The sequence below is a fragment of the Hemiscyllium ocellatum genome, chromosome 7 (genome assembly GCF_020745735.1).
Source record: "Hemiscyllium ocellatum isolate sHemOce1 chromosome 7, sHemOce1.pat.X.cur, whole genome shotgun sequence".
NCBI lineage: Eukaryota > Metazoa > Chordata > Chondrichthyes > Orectolobiformes > Hemiscylliidae > Hemiscyllium > Hemiscyllium ocellatum.
In genome coordinates, this window is record NC_083407.1 from 61,503,314 (window position 1) to 61,520,007 (window position 16,694).

At 39.3% G+C, this 16,694-nt stretch overlaps 1 protein-coding gene across 1 annotated transcript; it reads right to left on the bottom strand.

Moving 5' to 3' along the window:
• Nucleotides 1–772: 772 nt before the first annotated feature.
• On the bottom strand, nt 773–16,314 carry LOC132817461 (plasma membrane ascorbate-dependent reductase CYBRD1). The gene is made up of 4 exons (XM_060827908.1): nt 15,782–16,314; nt 14,336–14,544; nt 3,904–4,058; nt 773–1,458 (listed from the first exon to the last, which is right to left on the bottom strand). Exons 1-4 carry the CDS (start codon nt 15,966–15,968, stop codon nt 1,161–1,163), a joined length of 849 nt encoding a protein of 282 aa, XP_060683891.1. The 5' UTR covers nt 15,969–16,314; the 3' UTR covers nt 773–1,160.
• Between the last annotated feature and the right edge of the window lie 380 nt (nt 16,315–16,694).

Genomic DNA, 16,694 nt, shown 5'->3' on the forward strand with positions numbered 1-16,694 from the left:
TCTTTTGCCTTCAAGTATTTATCCAATGCCTTTTGAATGGAAATGCTTGACCTGAAAGGATGCCAGAAGCTCATTCAGAACAACTAGGTGTGAAGCAAAATATTCATATTACTCCTTGATCTGATGAAGGGTCACTGGATGCAAGATATTAACTGTTTCTCTCTTCAAAAATGCTGCCAGACCAGTTGAGTTTTTCTTTGGGATACTGATGATCTGAAACAAAGTTTTGTTTAATTTTACATCCAATGCAACATCAAAATAAAATTTTAAAATAGAACAGTTGCTGAGTATTACATCTCAAATTACTGATATAATTGTATCCCTATTTCAATCAAGCAAAATTTTAATATTTTTAATTAACCGGCTCCAGTGTACTTTATGATGAAATCCCTGAGCCAGTAGGCCCTGAGTTTGCACTACAAAAAGCCCCTCAGTTATATTAAATCACAACTCCGAAGCTTTTGACACTTTGGGAATAGATGGGGATTTGAACTCTGACTCTTGGGCCTCCTATCGGAGGTTCCCTTTCTCCTTCAGAACCTCCATGCTCCCATTATCACTTACAAGTACTTGTATGTCAGAGCTAAAATACAGGATAACTATTTGTGCTACTAAAATAAGCAATAGCATTTTTTTTTGCCTTAAACTTCAATAATGGTAAGGATGAGAAATACTCAGATATACAAATATTTTATTTATGTAAATACAAGATGGAGCAAGCTAATGTTTACTGTGTACCATAATTAATACTGAACATAGCATTTTAAATGGCTCTCTTTTCTGAAGTGGTACCTAAGTACATTTTGACTTCTATCAAAATATGAAAAGTTCAGACATGCATATAATATCATAGCAGTAATTCCAACAGTATTTTGGCCCTTCATGACTAAGTAATTGCACTGGGAATATATTTAACTTGTTTTTGTAGAGGCCTTGTTAACAAGAGTTGAATCTTTAAATTATTCTATAATTTTAATTGTACATTAAGATGTCAAAGCATTTAGTTTTGGTCAATATTTTCCCTCAGTGTTTCTGGAACAATGTTCAAATACTTAATGCAATGTTTTGGCTGGCATGTTCACTTAACACAAATGGCTACAATTTAACAAACAGAAGTATTCGGTGCTAATTCAGCATCTCAGTAAAATACAATTCATTTCTTAAAATGTTGACCTTTGACCCACATCTTCCAAGTTGAGGTGTGTCAATCCTGCTCCTCTTTCATGAACACGTTCATTACTGGTTTCAGCAGAAACTTCTGTTGTTTTGTTTAAAATGGATCGTTCTTCATTGCCAATGTTTTCCTTTACATGTTCCGAAGGGCGCTTCCACTCTGGATGTTTGGTAATCCACAAGATACAGCCTCCAAAGAGGAGAATGAAAATTCCCAGAGTATTGACTAATATTGCCTCAGGTGGTGACTGGGAATATGGGAGTGTATTATTGCTACCTGACCGTCTGGAAAATAAAGTGTAGAAAGTATAGTGATAATAAGGAGTTACTTTGTACTGACTAAAAATAATCTCCACTCTGAAAATGTTTAAACAAATATTTTGAAATATCAGAATTCATAATTGAGAAGCTTTAAAAGCGTACAGTTTTAAGATAAAGTTATGTCTGGTATATTTCTAGATTTAAACTGAATCAAGCAGCTATCAAAAATTAGATGCTTTTCCTCTCGGACAAGAAAAACAAATACATTCATAAAACACCCTGATGCTACATGTATTTCAAAAGGTGAAATTCAGATCATTTTTAAAAATGTGAATATACGACTATGATACCTAAAACATTCAGTTTTGTGAAGAACGAGCCTTTTCAGAATCAAATCACCAGCAAGTGACATTATGAATTCTAAGTATATTGTCATCCTACTTCTCCCAACCACCACACAAAGGAATAACAATGGACACTGCAACATTTTTAAAAATGTTGCAACAAGTTCTAAGAAACTAGGTGGAATATTCTGCATAGGAAGACCAAAACATTTCCTTCTTTATCTGTAGATGAGCATAGGGTTGAAGGGAGATTGAAACTTACTGCAAATTAAGAAATAAACAGTTAAGTTTTGAATGACCGTTAGCTATGAAGAGGGGAGAATGAGAGAGACTTAAAAAATGCTCTGGAACAGCTGCATCCAGAGATAACAAAGGGATGAATGAGGGTTTTAGCAATAGTTGACTGCCCAATTTGGACTGTCTTTGATGCATCAGAGGTGAAAATGGGCAGATTAAATGGTACAAATCGGAAATCAGAAGATAGTTTTGGGAACAAATGCAGCATCAAACAAAATCAGGCTGGCTTAATCTTTGGCTGTTACCATGGGAGACAGGTGGATCCAGTAGCACACAAACAGAATTTTGAACAGAGGCAGAAAAATACTTCAGTCTCCCCAAAATTCAATTGGAGAAAATTTCTACTCAGATGCTGTATAAGAGCAGTCTTATGAATTCATCAAGAATGGAGGATTAGAAAGAGGTCATGGATGTAGAGCAAAGTATCATAAGCATACAGGTGAAAAACTAATGCTGTACCTTGGATGAAAATGATGTCAATGCTGAACTATACACAGATTTTCACATCTTTCTATATAAATTTGTATTGTACATTCTAGGTTTTTACAAAATGTGAAGAAAATAAAAGAATTTCAAATGATCCAGAAGCATGCTTGAAGCGAGCATGAATTAAATACATTAGCATTCTGATGACAATGGATCAGAACCCTGAAGTATATATAGAATGAAAAATTCAAAAAATGTCTATAAGTGTGTTCTTCTTAAAAGGGCTACAAAAGAAAAACTGGATTTAAATTTGGTGACTGGCTTGGTGAAGGAATGTTGCACACGCAAACTGTCAAACTTCAAAATGGGGAAAGACTTAACAGCAAGGTAATAAGGGGGCGAGCTATCTCTAGGCAAAAGTGAGGACTGCAGATGCTGGAGACTAGAGTCAAGATTAGAGTGGTGTTGGAAAAGCACAGCAGGTCAAGCAGCTTACCAGGAGCAGGAAAATCGATGATTTGGGCAAAAGCTGATTCAGCCCCTCGGATGCTGCCTGACCCGCTGTGCTTTTCCAGCGCCACTCTAATCCTGGCTAACTATCTCTACCCTCCTTACAAAAAGCCAACTCCAGAACACGTCTGCTTTAATCTCCAGAAATATGCAAAGACAGGACTTAAAAAGCCAGTTTCAACTCTTGCAACTAACTAGGAAGACTGAATGATTCTGTCTGTACCAGACTTAGTTTGAGCCTTAAATGTCCTGTGAAGGTCACAGTTGAAGAACCGTCCCCTGTTGCATGTAATACTTTCTCTAACTGAGTCCTGCAAACCAAGTTAAGAAGGACAACATGATTGAGGAGTATAATATTATGAGGGTTTGGACAGGAGAATAGGAAACAACTGTCTTCCTAGTTAAGGGGGTAATAACAAGGAGGCATAAGGTTAAGACGAAAGACAGGCAATTTGAAAGTTTTTTTTCATCTGCATATGATGGTGGGAATCTGGAGTGCACTGCCTGGCAGTATACTTTAGATGGGAAACCTCAAGTACTTGGAGAGCACTTTAAACATCATAACATTCAAGAGTATACAGGTCATACAGTCACAATCATAGCACGAAAACAGACCCTTTGGTCTAACTCATCCATGCCAACCAGGTTTCCCAAATTAAACCAGTTCTACTTGCCTGTATTTGGCCCACATTCCTCTAAAGCATTCCTAATCAATGTCCAAATGTCTTTGAAATATTATAACTGCACACCTCTAAACAATTTGTCTGTGTGAAAAAGTTTCCCCTCAGGTCCCTTTTAAATCTTTCGCCTCTCACCTACTGTGAAGGAATTTCTATAATTTATATCCATAGACTTATTATACCTTTGTCTTGTTCATTAATTTTATACTTACAGAGAGAAAATAAGTTTTTCAGTTATTCCCATTTCAGCTGCTGTAATCGACATTCCAAAGACGAGAAGACCAGTAAAAATATGGATTGACATGTAAAAAGTCTTGATAAACATAGGAGTGAAGGGCATCAGGAAAATGCATAATCCTAATACTATCTGTAAGACAAGTAACATTTCATTGTTATGTTACAACATTTTCACAATCAGCAATTCCTCATGAAATAATTGGAGGAAGCTTTCTGGAGGAATACATCCACATGGAGAAATAAGAGAAATAAACCAGAATAGTTTGAATGATTTAGAATTCTTACCTAATGGAAGAATACTTATTGGCTGTCCATTTGATGTTTTTACAAAATCCAGTATTTGATATAATTTTAAATGACACATTAAATTCATTAAATGACCTCTGATTAAATGCAGTGAGAATAGGCAATAATCTGAATTAAAAAGAACACTGTGGACAGAAATACTTCTGGTCAAGAGTGGTGGCAGAGAAGTAGTTGTGGTTGGGTATTGCAAGTTTCTGAGTAAAAACTAAAAATCTTGAGCTCAAAAATAACCAAGAAAGCGTGAAAAATCAATGGGTGCAAATATCACATCCACAAATACTAAGGAGATATAAAGACTGCTTTCTAACAGGGGGAAAATTAAATCAGGTAATGGTGGCATTTCAGGATGAACCCAGAAGGCAGGCTGACGGATGGATCAACTGATTGTTAGAGACAAAAGGATAAGAAAAGACAGCACGATGAACTGCAGCCAAGTTGATGCCACAAGTGGGTTACAAAGGTAGATTGAAGTAATTTTACAAGATGTGAATTCATTTGGGTATTTGAAAAAAAGGGCAGGTTGGACATAGGCTTTGAATTAAAAGCAATATCTGAAGAATATTTTAATTGGAATAGTTTGCAAATCAGAGTTTTGGAAGGGCAGAAAGAATATTAGATGAGAGGAAAAGTTTTGAGAACAAGAGGAAAGAGCTGAATATACGATTGAGTCTAAGGATGATAATCAAGGACACTAGATTTCATGAAAGCAAGTATTTCACTAACTTTAGGGGAGAAACTGAACAAGTTGTGAAGCGGAGAGTTGAGATAACAGTTGTATCAATTCAATTTTAAAGATAGTAGTCTAGTGCTAGAGGAGAGAGATTGTGGGTGGGAAGTTCATTGGAGTAATTGCAAAAGGACTTCCAGGAATTAAAGCTTTAGACCAGACTGCTTCAGTTTGACAGGATTCCTGATGAAGGGCTCTGGCCCGAAACGTTGAATTTCCTGTTCCTTGGATGCTGCCTGACCTGCTGTGCTTTAACCAGCAACACATTTTCAGACAACAAAGGGCACTAGTAGAATTGCAGTGGCAAGAGGGTAAATGCTAAAATCAAATAGAGGACAGCAGATTCCTGCTCCTTGAAAGTTTTGCCACTTTCCTGAGGTGGCATGTCAACAATTAAAACATACAGCAGTATAGCACAGCAATAGGCCCTACAGCCCAACACGATGCCATTTTAAACTAATCCTATCTGCCTGTACATGGTCCATATCCCTCTCTCCCTGCCTGTTCATGTGTCTGTCTAAATGTCGCTGTTGTAATCTTATGCCAGGGATTCCACATTCACTTAATAGATTAGATTAGATTACTTACAGTGTGGAAGCAGGCCCTTCGGCCCAACAAGTCCACACCGACCCACCGAAGCGCAACCCACCCATACCCTACATTTACCCCTTACCTAACCTTACCCCAATTTAGCATGGCCAATTCACCTGACCCGCACATCTTTGGACTGTAGGAGAAAACCGGAGCACCCGGAGGAAACCCACGCAGACACGGGGAGAACGTGCAAACTCCACACAGTCAGTCGCCTGAGTCGGGAATTGAACCTGGGTCTCAGGCGCTGTGAGACAGCAGTGCTAACCACTGTGCCACCCATAAATTGCTCTAAAAGCAAAATTACTGCAGATGCTCACCTTACACTTATGCTATCTACTGTCTGAGATTTCCACCATGGAAAAAAGATGACCAACCCTATCTATTTAGATTAGATTCACTACACAGTGGAAACAGGCCATTTAGCCCAATATATGCACACTGATCCTCCGAAGAGTAACCCAACCAGACCCATTTCCCTCTGACTAATGCATCTAACACTGTGGCCTATTTAGCATGACCAATCCATGTGACCTGCACATCTTTGGATTGTAGGAGGAAACCGGAGCACCCGGAGGAACACCATGCAGAGAAAGTGTAAAGTCCACACTGACAGTCTCCCGAGTTTGGAATTGAACTTGGGTTCCTGGCGCTGTGAGGCTGTCGTGCTAACCGCTGAGCCACCATGCCGCCCTGAAATGTTTCTTAATTTTAAATGCTTCAGGCAGATCACCACTCAGCCTTCAACACTCGAGCAAAAACAATCCAAGTTTGTCCAACTTCTCATTACAGCTAATGCACTCCAATCCAGGCAACATTGCACTCTCTCCAAAGCCTCCACATCCTTCCTATAGTGTGGCAACCAAAACTGCAAACAATGCACCAGATGTGGACTAACTAAAAAGTTTTATCCACCTACAACACAATTTGCCAAATTTTTAGAAGATTTATAGCTCAGGTTGAGATTCCAGTTGTAAGTTTGCTCACTGAGCTGGCAGGTTTGCTTCCAGACGATTTGTCACCATTCTAGTTAACATCAGCAGTGAGCCTCTGGTGAAGCATTGGTGTTCAGTCCTGCTTTCTATTTGTGTGTCTTGGTTTCATAAGGTGGTTGATACCATTTCCAGTTCTTTTTCTCAGAGTTGGTAAACTGAGTCCAAATCGATGTGTTTATGATGGAGTTCCAGTTTGAATGCCAGACCTCTAGGATTGCACGTGCATGTGTCTGTTTAGCCGGTCCTAGGATGGATGGTTGTACCAGTCAAAGTGGTGGCCTTATTCATCTGTATGCAAGGTATATGACGCAAACCAGAAAAGGACTTCTTTGCAGAATCAACCCTGAAAGACAACAGACTCACAGAAGAAACCCAGCAGATCATTAAACAGACACTAAGCAGGAAGAAGGAAGTGAACACCATCAACACACAGGAAAGAAAACCCTAGAAGAACTCAAAAAACAAAAATTATAATCCTACCTGTAGACAAAGGCGCATAACTGTCATCCTTTACAGAATACACTACATTTAAAAGGCAAACTCACTGCTTGCAGATACCAACATTTACCAACAGGTGGCAATAGACCCAACTCCACAGCGAGAAAACTGTATCACAGTTTATTGAAGAAGCTTCATAAATGTGGCCAAATTAACAAGACAGATTTCCAAAAAATGAAATCTGATGGATCCAACACATCCCTTTCTACAGATTATATAAGGTACACAAAGCAGGGGCCCCCCTCAGACTCTCAGTCTCACTCCCTGGCACACATACAGACCAGCAAAGGAATTCCACTGAAAATGGAAATACCTAGCAGAAGTCTCATGCCACTCCATCCACTCCACTCAAGAATTCCTGAACAAAGACACCAAGATAGAAGATGATGAAATAATGGTGTCCTTTGACTTTCACATCAATTAACATCAGCCTGGCCAAAGATACACTGACTGCACTACCAGAGGAACCAAGAGCATAAACACAAGGGAGCACTAACTTTATCAGCAAGGATAACATCCTCAAACTAGTAGACCTGTGCTTCATAACCCACTTTACCTTCAATGACAAGACCTACAAACAAATCAACGGAACACCCATGGGATCACCAATATCAGGCTTCTTAGCAGAAGCAATAATGCAGATGCTCGAATAAACAGCCTTCCCCATAATCCAACTCAAACTTTGGGTCTTCTCTGTGGATGACACCTTTGTCATCACAAAATGTAACAAATTAGAGGAAACCTATATCATCAACAACATCCTTACTGGCATAAATTTCACAAATGAGGAGGAGAACAACAACATACTCCCCTTCTTAGATATCACAGTGGAACAATCAGTTAATCTGCCATTCAGATCAGTGTCTACAGGAAAGCAACACAGACCAGATAATTACCTACAGGAGCAATCATGCCAACACCCACAAACGGAGCTGCATCAGGACATTATTTAAACACGCAGGCCACAACACACTGCAGCACCCAGAAAGTACAAGTAGCAGAAGGAAAATACCTCTACAGATTCAAGATTGGGTACCCAATAAACACAGTCCGCCGATTCTTCAACAACAAACCCAAACAAGTAGACACAGAAATTGTAGCCACACTATCATACAAACACACCTCTGAGATGACTACCAGACTACTCCAAACCCTTGGCATCATGGTAGCCCACAAACCTCCCAACACACTGAAACAGCTACTGATGAACCGAAAGGACCCTATACCAACAACCAGCAAAACAAATGTCATTTACAATATACCCTGCAAGGATTGTAAGAAACACTATGTAGGACAGACAGGCAGAAAATTAACCACCAGGATACATGAACACCAACTAGCCACCAAAAGACATGGCCCACTGATCGCTAGTATCCTTACATACAAATGAAAAAGAACACCACTTTGACTGGGGCAACACATCCATCCTAGGACAGGCTAAACAGAAACACGCACATGAAATCCTAGAGGCCTGGCATTCAAACCTGAAATATATCAATAAACACATCCATTTGAGCCCCCTTTACCAACCTCAAGAAAAAGAACCAGAAATGATATCACTCATCTTAAGAAACCAAGACTCAAACAGAAGCGGGACAGAACACTAATGCTTCACCAGAGGCTTTCTGATGATGCTACTAAGCATGGTGACAAAATGTCCGAAAACAAACCTGCCAGCTCAGCAAGCAAACTTACAACATGTCAACTTTTGTACTCAGTGCCCCTACTGTCAAAGGCAACCATGCCGTAGGCCTTCTTTACCACTTTAATGCACTTGCATTGCCACTTTCAGGGAGCTATGGACTTGTACCCCTAGATCCCTCCATATATCAATCCTCTTAAGGGTTTTGATATTCATGTATACTTTCCTCTTGCATTTGACCTCTCAAAACAGATCACCTCACACTTGTTCACATTTAACTTCATCTGCCATTTGCCACTCGACTTTCCAATTGACTGACATCTAGTTGTATCCTTTGACAATCTTGCTTATCATCCACAACTCCACCAATTTTCATGTCGTCTGCAAATTGACTAATTGGATGATCTACATTTTCATGTAAATTTTTTTTTAAAAAACACACACCTCCTCCACAACCACCGTCTTTTACGACCAAGTCAATTTTGAAGCTAATTAACCAATTCACCATGGATTGTAGTGATGTAATCTTCTGGACCAGCCTATCATGTGGGACCCTGTTAAATGCTTTAGTGAAGTCAATGTAGACAACAGACCTACCCTCAATCATCTTTGTCATTTCTTCAAAAAACTCAGTCAAATTTGAGACAAGACTACCCCTGCAAAAGCCATGCTTACTACCCATCATAAGTCCATTTGTTTCCAAATGTGAATAAATTCAGTCCCTAATTCTCTCCTATAATTTCTCTACTGTTGATTTAGAGACCACCAGCCTATAATTTTCTGGATTATCCTTATTGCCTTTCTTCAAGGAATAACATTGGCTATTCTCCAGTCTTTTGGGACTCCTTTTGTAGCTATAGAGGAGCCAAGATCTCTTTCAAGGTCCCAATCTCCTCCCTTGCTTATCTCCATAACCTGGAACAGATACAGGATTGTGCAGCACAGTGACTCAGTGGTCAGCACTGCTGCCTCACAGTGCTAAGGATCCAGGTTCAATTCCAGCCATGGTCGACTGTGTGGAGTTTGCATATTCTCCCCTTGTGCGCGTGGTTGTCCTCCAGTGTCCTCCCACAGACTGAAGATGTGTACATGAGGTGGATTTGCCATGCTAAATCACCCAGAATATCCAGGAATGTGCAGGCAAGGGGGATTAGCTATGGGAAATGAAGGAGTATAGACACAGGCAAGGTGGAGAGTCTGGGTAGGATGGCAAGACGATTGGTGTGAACTCAACAGGCTGAATGGCCTACTTCCACACTGCAGGGATTATGGTCCCAAACCCATCAGGCTTGGGGATTTACCTATCTTAATGTTTTTTTTCCAAAACATCTAAAACTTACTCATTTTTAATGTTGACATGACCCAGAATATCATCATACTTCTCCCTAATCTTATCATCATCCATGTCCTTCTCCCTGTGAACACTGATACAAAGCACTCATTAAATTCTTCAATTTACTCTGGCTTCAAAACCCTTTATTATTCTGAACATCTGTATTAAGGGGTACAGGAAAAGAAGTAGGTCAGTCTTCCCTTTAAGACTGTCCTGTTATTCATTGACATTTAATCCTAATATATTTAATGGAATGCTTTTGAGGATACTAAAGGAAGTAGCTTCAGGGGTAGAGTGAGTGAAGTGGTAGTAAACTTCCAGGAATCTTTAAATTCTGGAAAAGACTCAAGATTGGAAAACTGCTACTGTAACATATTTACTTTAAAAAGGAGAAAGAGCCAAAAACAGGTAACCAGTGGCCAGTTAGCTGGACATTTGCTATTGGGAAAATGTCTATATAAAGGATGTAGTAGTTAAACATTTAGGAATATATAATATGTTCAAGCAGAGTTCTCATGGCTTTACAAGGGGGAAATCGTGCCTGACAAACATATTAGAGTTCTTCAAGGAGGTAATAAGTAAGGTAAAGGCAAAGCTATGGATGTAATACATCAAACATTTTATTAACCGGCACCTCTGGGACCAGGGGGATATCAATTGATCAAATATTCAGGTTGATCAAGAGGCCCATCTAATCAAATGTAAAAATATATTCTAAGTAATGGAAACATAATGCTGCAGAAACACACATCACTGATATACTTTATATACAGCATAAGTTACTTTAATAGTGCAACTTTGCCTTAAATAAAACTTACTGGCAGAGAGCTCGTCATTCGGACCCTCAACCAAGTACATGGACATGGCAGAGATCACAATAATATAGTAAACTCTCAGTAATTGAGGTAAATAATTAATGCCAGTTTATAAAGAGTGCCATTGCTGTACATTTGAATTTTCAGAAGTTTTCTTCAAATAAAGTAACACACATTAGGTCACTCAGAATAAGTGCCCATACAGCTGGAGGCAATATATTAGCATGGAGAATACAGGACCAGCGAACTAATAAAAGAGTTGGGATAAGGGGGACATTTTCAGGATTGAAACCTGCAACTCCAAGCTCTGCTGAGATCAGTAGTCTGACTACAAATGTTTATAATACAGTAATAACTTGGATGAGGAAAGGGAATGTACTATAGCCAAGTTTGCAGATACTATAATAAATGGGAAGGATGACACAAAGAGGCTACAGAGGGATAAAGACAGGGTTAAATGAATTAGCAAAAACTTGGCAAATCTAATACATTGTGGGGAAATGTAGGGTTGTGCATTTAGCAGAAAGAATGTATCGTAGCTGAATATTATTTAAATGGAAAAGATTCCAGAAAGCAACGGAACGGGGGATTTGGGAGTCCTTGTTCGAGAGTCACAATAAGCCAGCATGCAGCAGGTAGTAGGAATGCAAATGGAATGTTGGCCTTTACTTCAAAGGGAAGGGAGTATAAAAGTTGGGAATTTTACTGAAACTATTCAAAGCCCAAGCAGGCCATAGCTGGAATACTGCAAACAGCTTTGGTGCCCTTATCTAAAGGAAAGATAAATAGCTCACTAGGCTGACACCAAGTATGGAAGGACTGTCTTATGAGGAGAGCTCGACTGGATTGGGTCTATGCTCAATAGAGAGTATAAGGAGAGGTAACCCACTTGAAACATACAAGATTCCTAGTGCACTTGATAGGTTAGAGGTTGAAAGATTCTTCTCCCTTTTGGAACAGGGCCAGAACACAATCTCAAGATGAACAGTTTGCACATTTAAGACCAAAATGAGAAGGAATTTCTTCTCTTTGGGCTAGTAAATCTGTGGAATTCTTAATCTCAGTTTTTGAGGCTGACTCATTAAATATATTCAAGAAAGATTTTTTTTAAATTGGTAAAGAGATCAAAGCTTGTGGGGAAAAGGCAGAAGAATGCAGTTAAGGATTATCAGATCAGCCATGATCTCACTGAATGACAGTAGATTCAATGGACTGAATGATTTACTTATGGCCATAAGATGTTGGAGCAGAAGGTCTAATTGCATATATTAAATCAAACTAGAATCTGTAATACATGTGGCATGAGGAAAATAACAACTCACCATTACATTCCATTTCCTATCTTATAGTTAGTTATGTACCCATTCTGTTACTGCCCCTTTACACAACATTAAAATGTCCTAACTCCAACTAGGAAGGATGTTGTGAAACTTGAAAGAGTTCAGAAAAGATTTTCAATGATGTTGCCAGGGTTGGAGGATTTGAGCTATAGGGAGAGGTTGAATGGACTGGGGCTATTTTCCCTGGCGTGACAGAGACTAAGGGGTGACCTTATAAAAGTTTATAAATCATGAGGGGTATGAATAGGGTAAATAGACAAAGTATTTTCCCTGGGGTGGGGGAGTCCAGAGCTAGAGCGCATAGATTTAGAGTGCGAGGGGAAAGATTTAGAAGAGACATAAGGAGTAACTTTTTCACTCAAAAAGGTGGTGTGTGTATGGAATGAGCTGCCAGAGGGAGTGGTGGAGGCTGGAGGCTGGTACAATTACAACATCTAAAAGGCATCTGGATGGGTACATGAATAAGAAGGTTGAGAGGGATTTGGGCCAAATGCTGGCAAATGGGACTAGATTAATTTAGGATATCTGGTCAGCATGGACGAGTTGGATGAAAGGTCTGTTTCTACACTGTACATCTCTATGACTAATCCAATTGAATACTTTGGACACTATTTGCTTTGAACAAATCAATGTGAACTATCATTTATTATACTTTAGTTTTACAAATAAATTTATGAAGTGTATTAACTCATGTTTTTCCAAGTAAAAACAAATTATGATGTTTATCAATTCTCTATTTCTGATCACTATGATAACTAAGTTCATCCATCTTGGTCAGTATCTCTGCTATATTCACCACTACTTCTGCCAGCAACTTAGCATGCATCCCATTCTAACTTCTATACGATGAGCATTGTCAACCTTTCCGAGCCTCTATCTATTTTGAGAATAAATTTCTCAGGCTTATCTCCTTTATAAGGATAGTATTAAGTACATTTGCAAATATTCATTTATTACCACTGACCTGTCCTCTGGCAACATTAGATTTTCTCTGTGATGCCAAATTGTTCCCACTGCAAAATCTCTTAACAGAGGTTTTGTAACATATTTTGGTATGTAGGACCATGGTGGGAATTAGAGGAGAAGTATTTTATATTATTGACCAGTCGGGTTTGAAAGGTTCATTGCATACAGCAATCAAGATTTGAACTTCACAATATACATGGGACATTACTGACAGGTTTCTTGCTTAAGAGACAGCCTGGTTGACAGGCTTGGCATTCAGTAAGGGGCCAATGTAGCAGTGGAGAACAGCAAGCCTGCAAGTCTGAGCCTTCTATGTCAGGAGGACAGCAGTCCAATCCTGGACCTTACTTTTGGGAGGTGGAGATGGGGTTGCGAGGGGAGTTACAGAGGCTTTGGAATGTGGAAAGCTCATTTAAACATTTCCGTAGTGGTAGAGTTGTGATCAAAAACTCACTGTGGAGGTTATGACAGTTCAGAAAGGCTTTGAGTGGGGTGGGGGGGTCAGGTGCAGGGGGACGGAGTAGCTTGTTCAATTGAAGGCAGCAATGGTATGTAGTTCTTGGATCCTATACAACTGATATATAATTCCAAAGTCTTAGAGATTCCAGCTGTCCACAGTTAAGTTCAAAATTGCACAAAAATGAGGCATGTAGTGTGATTATAATCATTTTAAGCGCCACTTCACCTTTTGACAGAACACTTGCAATGTGACCCACCATACCTGTGTTAGAATTGGCAATGGATAGGTTGGGGCTGGAATTCAGAACTTTAATGCCCTACTAGATTCAAAGCCAGGCACAGTTGGGGTTGACATTCTCCCAATTCTTCTCTTATTAGGAACTCACAACCAGGACAACAATCAATTTAAAATTATCAGCAAGCATGAGAAAAGAATTTTATTTACAGTGGATTGATGGAGCATATGCCTATTTACAATGAGCAGAAACTATGGTTGAACAGCAAAAATTGAATAAAAGATTTGCAACAGCAAGACATGGAGCTGGGGAGAATTGAGGTAAATTAGAATACGTAAATGTTGGTTTAGGAGAAATTTGACACATAGAATAAGCTAATATGCCTCCTTCTGTACTGTTATAAACTTGAATTTATGTTTGCATTTTATTAAAAAGATAAACTACAAATTGTACCATTTCTTTTCAGTTTAGATTGCATTTAAACTATAAAATCACTTGCCTGTAGAGCATGAATAATAACAGCAGCCAATCCAACCCAGCTGTGTAGACTGTACATATTAGGGATCTTCTTAGCATTATGAAAGTCGAAGACTGCCACAAGTGAAATGACCATGAGAACAAAGATTACAATATTCAAGCCAGCATGAATGTACTTCATCAGAGGCTTACTGATGTTCCATGTCCAGGGCAACCTGTAAATGATGAGACCTGAAAAGAAATGAAAACATTTGATTTCAATCTGTAAATTCAGAATAACATTAAATTTCACTGCCACAAACCATGCAGAATCCATACTCTCTCGGTGTGTATTCAGAATGCAGGGATGTAGGAATGCAGCACTTCTTGAAGATGTTATCAGGATAAGTTCTAAAAGGCTTTGGTCCATCCAAAGTAGATAAGCAAAATGACTTAATGGTATTGGCTGGAGAATAAATACCACAAAGTATGAAATCTGTAAATCTTTGGATAGTAGTCTGTTTTCCCCCTTTTAGTCTGAAAGTGACCTAATTCAATTACAATTTCAAACTTTAATTCTGATGAAGAAAGTTACCATGAGCATACACAGTTAAAAGTGCAAATTGTTTCATAAGTGTTAATTTTAATCTGCAATATATTGACTATCTACATTTTTAGAAAGTTATATAATTTATGTACACCACCATCATTTTGCAACATAGCCGAATGATAAATGCTCATCAAGTATTACTTTTCTGAAAAAGGAAAACTAAGACACAAAGCAGATGGGATTACAAGTTTTTAAACCGTGGTGAATCAGTGAGTGATAACTAATCACTGATATTGTTGCTGCTTGATGTTTATTCAATATTTAATCATCACCCAAATTTCTAAGGATCACATTTTATATGCCAATAGAATATGGTACTTTTAAAACCTGAAGACATAGGAGCAGAAATACGCCATTCGACTCATCCAGTCCCCTCAGACATTGCACGAGATTACGGCTGATGTGATAATCCTCAACTCCACTTTCCTGCCATGTACCCTTAATTTTCGATTCCCTTGTTAACTAAAGAAAGAATATATACGAAGTAGCCCATTGCTCTGCTATTCCACGTGAACATGTTTTCATCTCACTTTCCACATTGCTTGACTTCTGAGACCAAAAATCTACATATTTAGTTATCAATCTAATCCACCGATCTTTCCCTGAGGAACGCAAAATTACCAAACTATTTTAATCTGACATTTGAATTAAGTCCAATCTGCCGCCAGTCAGTTTATATTATTTAGCTTCATGCAGCATCCTTTGTGTTTAACAGAGTCCGAAATTGTTGGAGAAATTCTGAACTTGAAACATTAACTACTTTCTCTGCACAGACCTTCTGAGATCCTCCAGCAATTTGTTTGCGTTTCAGAGTTCCAGTATTCACATTTCTTTGTTTTGTCTCACCCTTAAAACGTGTAACCAGGAATGTGCACTCACCGAATCCATTAATGAAGATAAACCCAACGGTGCTAAGGACTGGATGCCAGTTAAATTCCCGTAGTCCATGGTCCCACGCTAATCCCTCTCTCCAGTGGAACACCCAAATCAAAACAAACACAACCGACAGGGTGCCCAGGAAAGCTGCGCCCACGAGAAACCCAACAAACTGTCGAAAGTTCTCCATTTTTCAAAGTCTGCTTCTTGCCAAGGCGGCACAGCTCTGAGGGAGATGGCTGCTGGAGGGAGTCCGGTTGCTGCAGAGAGGGTGGGAGACAGACTCCGGCTGCTGCTGCTACTGGAGTGACCGAATCCCGTTCCGGAGTGTAAACGGGAGGACTCCGGTTATTGCCAGGGCGTCTGGGGAAGGGCGTGGCACTCTTCTGGATGGCATTCAAATCAAACAATAGTTTGCCTGAATTGCAAACAGCCACGCTACATTGAGATGTTGCTAATTTTTTGTTGTTGTTTTCTGTCAGAAGACCTTGTGTTATAACTAAGACGCCCCTTTGAATAAACAAAAGAACTTACCCAGCTTTATACCGGAGTGCGCATGCTCGAGTTGTTGCCGAAACTTCGCTGGACAGTTTTCTTCATGACCCTCAGTAACTGGGAATCCATGGAAAACCAGTAGCTGTTGCTCAAGGAATCCTCCTGCCTGAGCAACCTGCCAAGGGGCATCCTGCCAGAAACAAAAAAAAGCTGATGTTGTGGTTATTGCCAGCCATGCGATTGATAAATTATACTGTTTCATTTTAAGCATCAACTGAGAAAGGATATAAGTGAGCTGTATTTATTTTACTACTGATTTTGAGATTTAGAAATGCCTTTAAACTGTTCCACTGAAGCAGTTCATTGTTGCCCAATTTTCCGGAGGTCGGAAAGCCCAGTGTGAATCAACAAATTAAAGGCA

Coding starts and splice junctions, on each gene's coding strand:
- LOC132817461 (XM_060827908.1), bottom strand. CDS start 15,968: ATGGAGAACTTTCGACAGTTTGTTGGGTTTCTCGTGGGCGCAGCTTTC. Junction 14,545..15,781: donor TATCTTCATTAATGGATTCG/GTGAGTGCACAT, acceptor ATTTCTTTTCAG/GTCTCATCATTTACAGGTTG. Junction 1,459..3,903: donor GAAAAACTTATTTTCTCTCT/GTAAGTATAAAA, acceptor TTTATTTTCCAG/ACGGTCAGGTAGCAATAATA.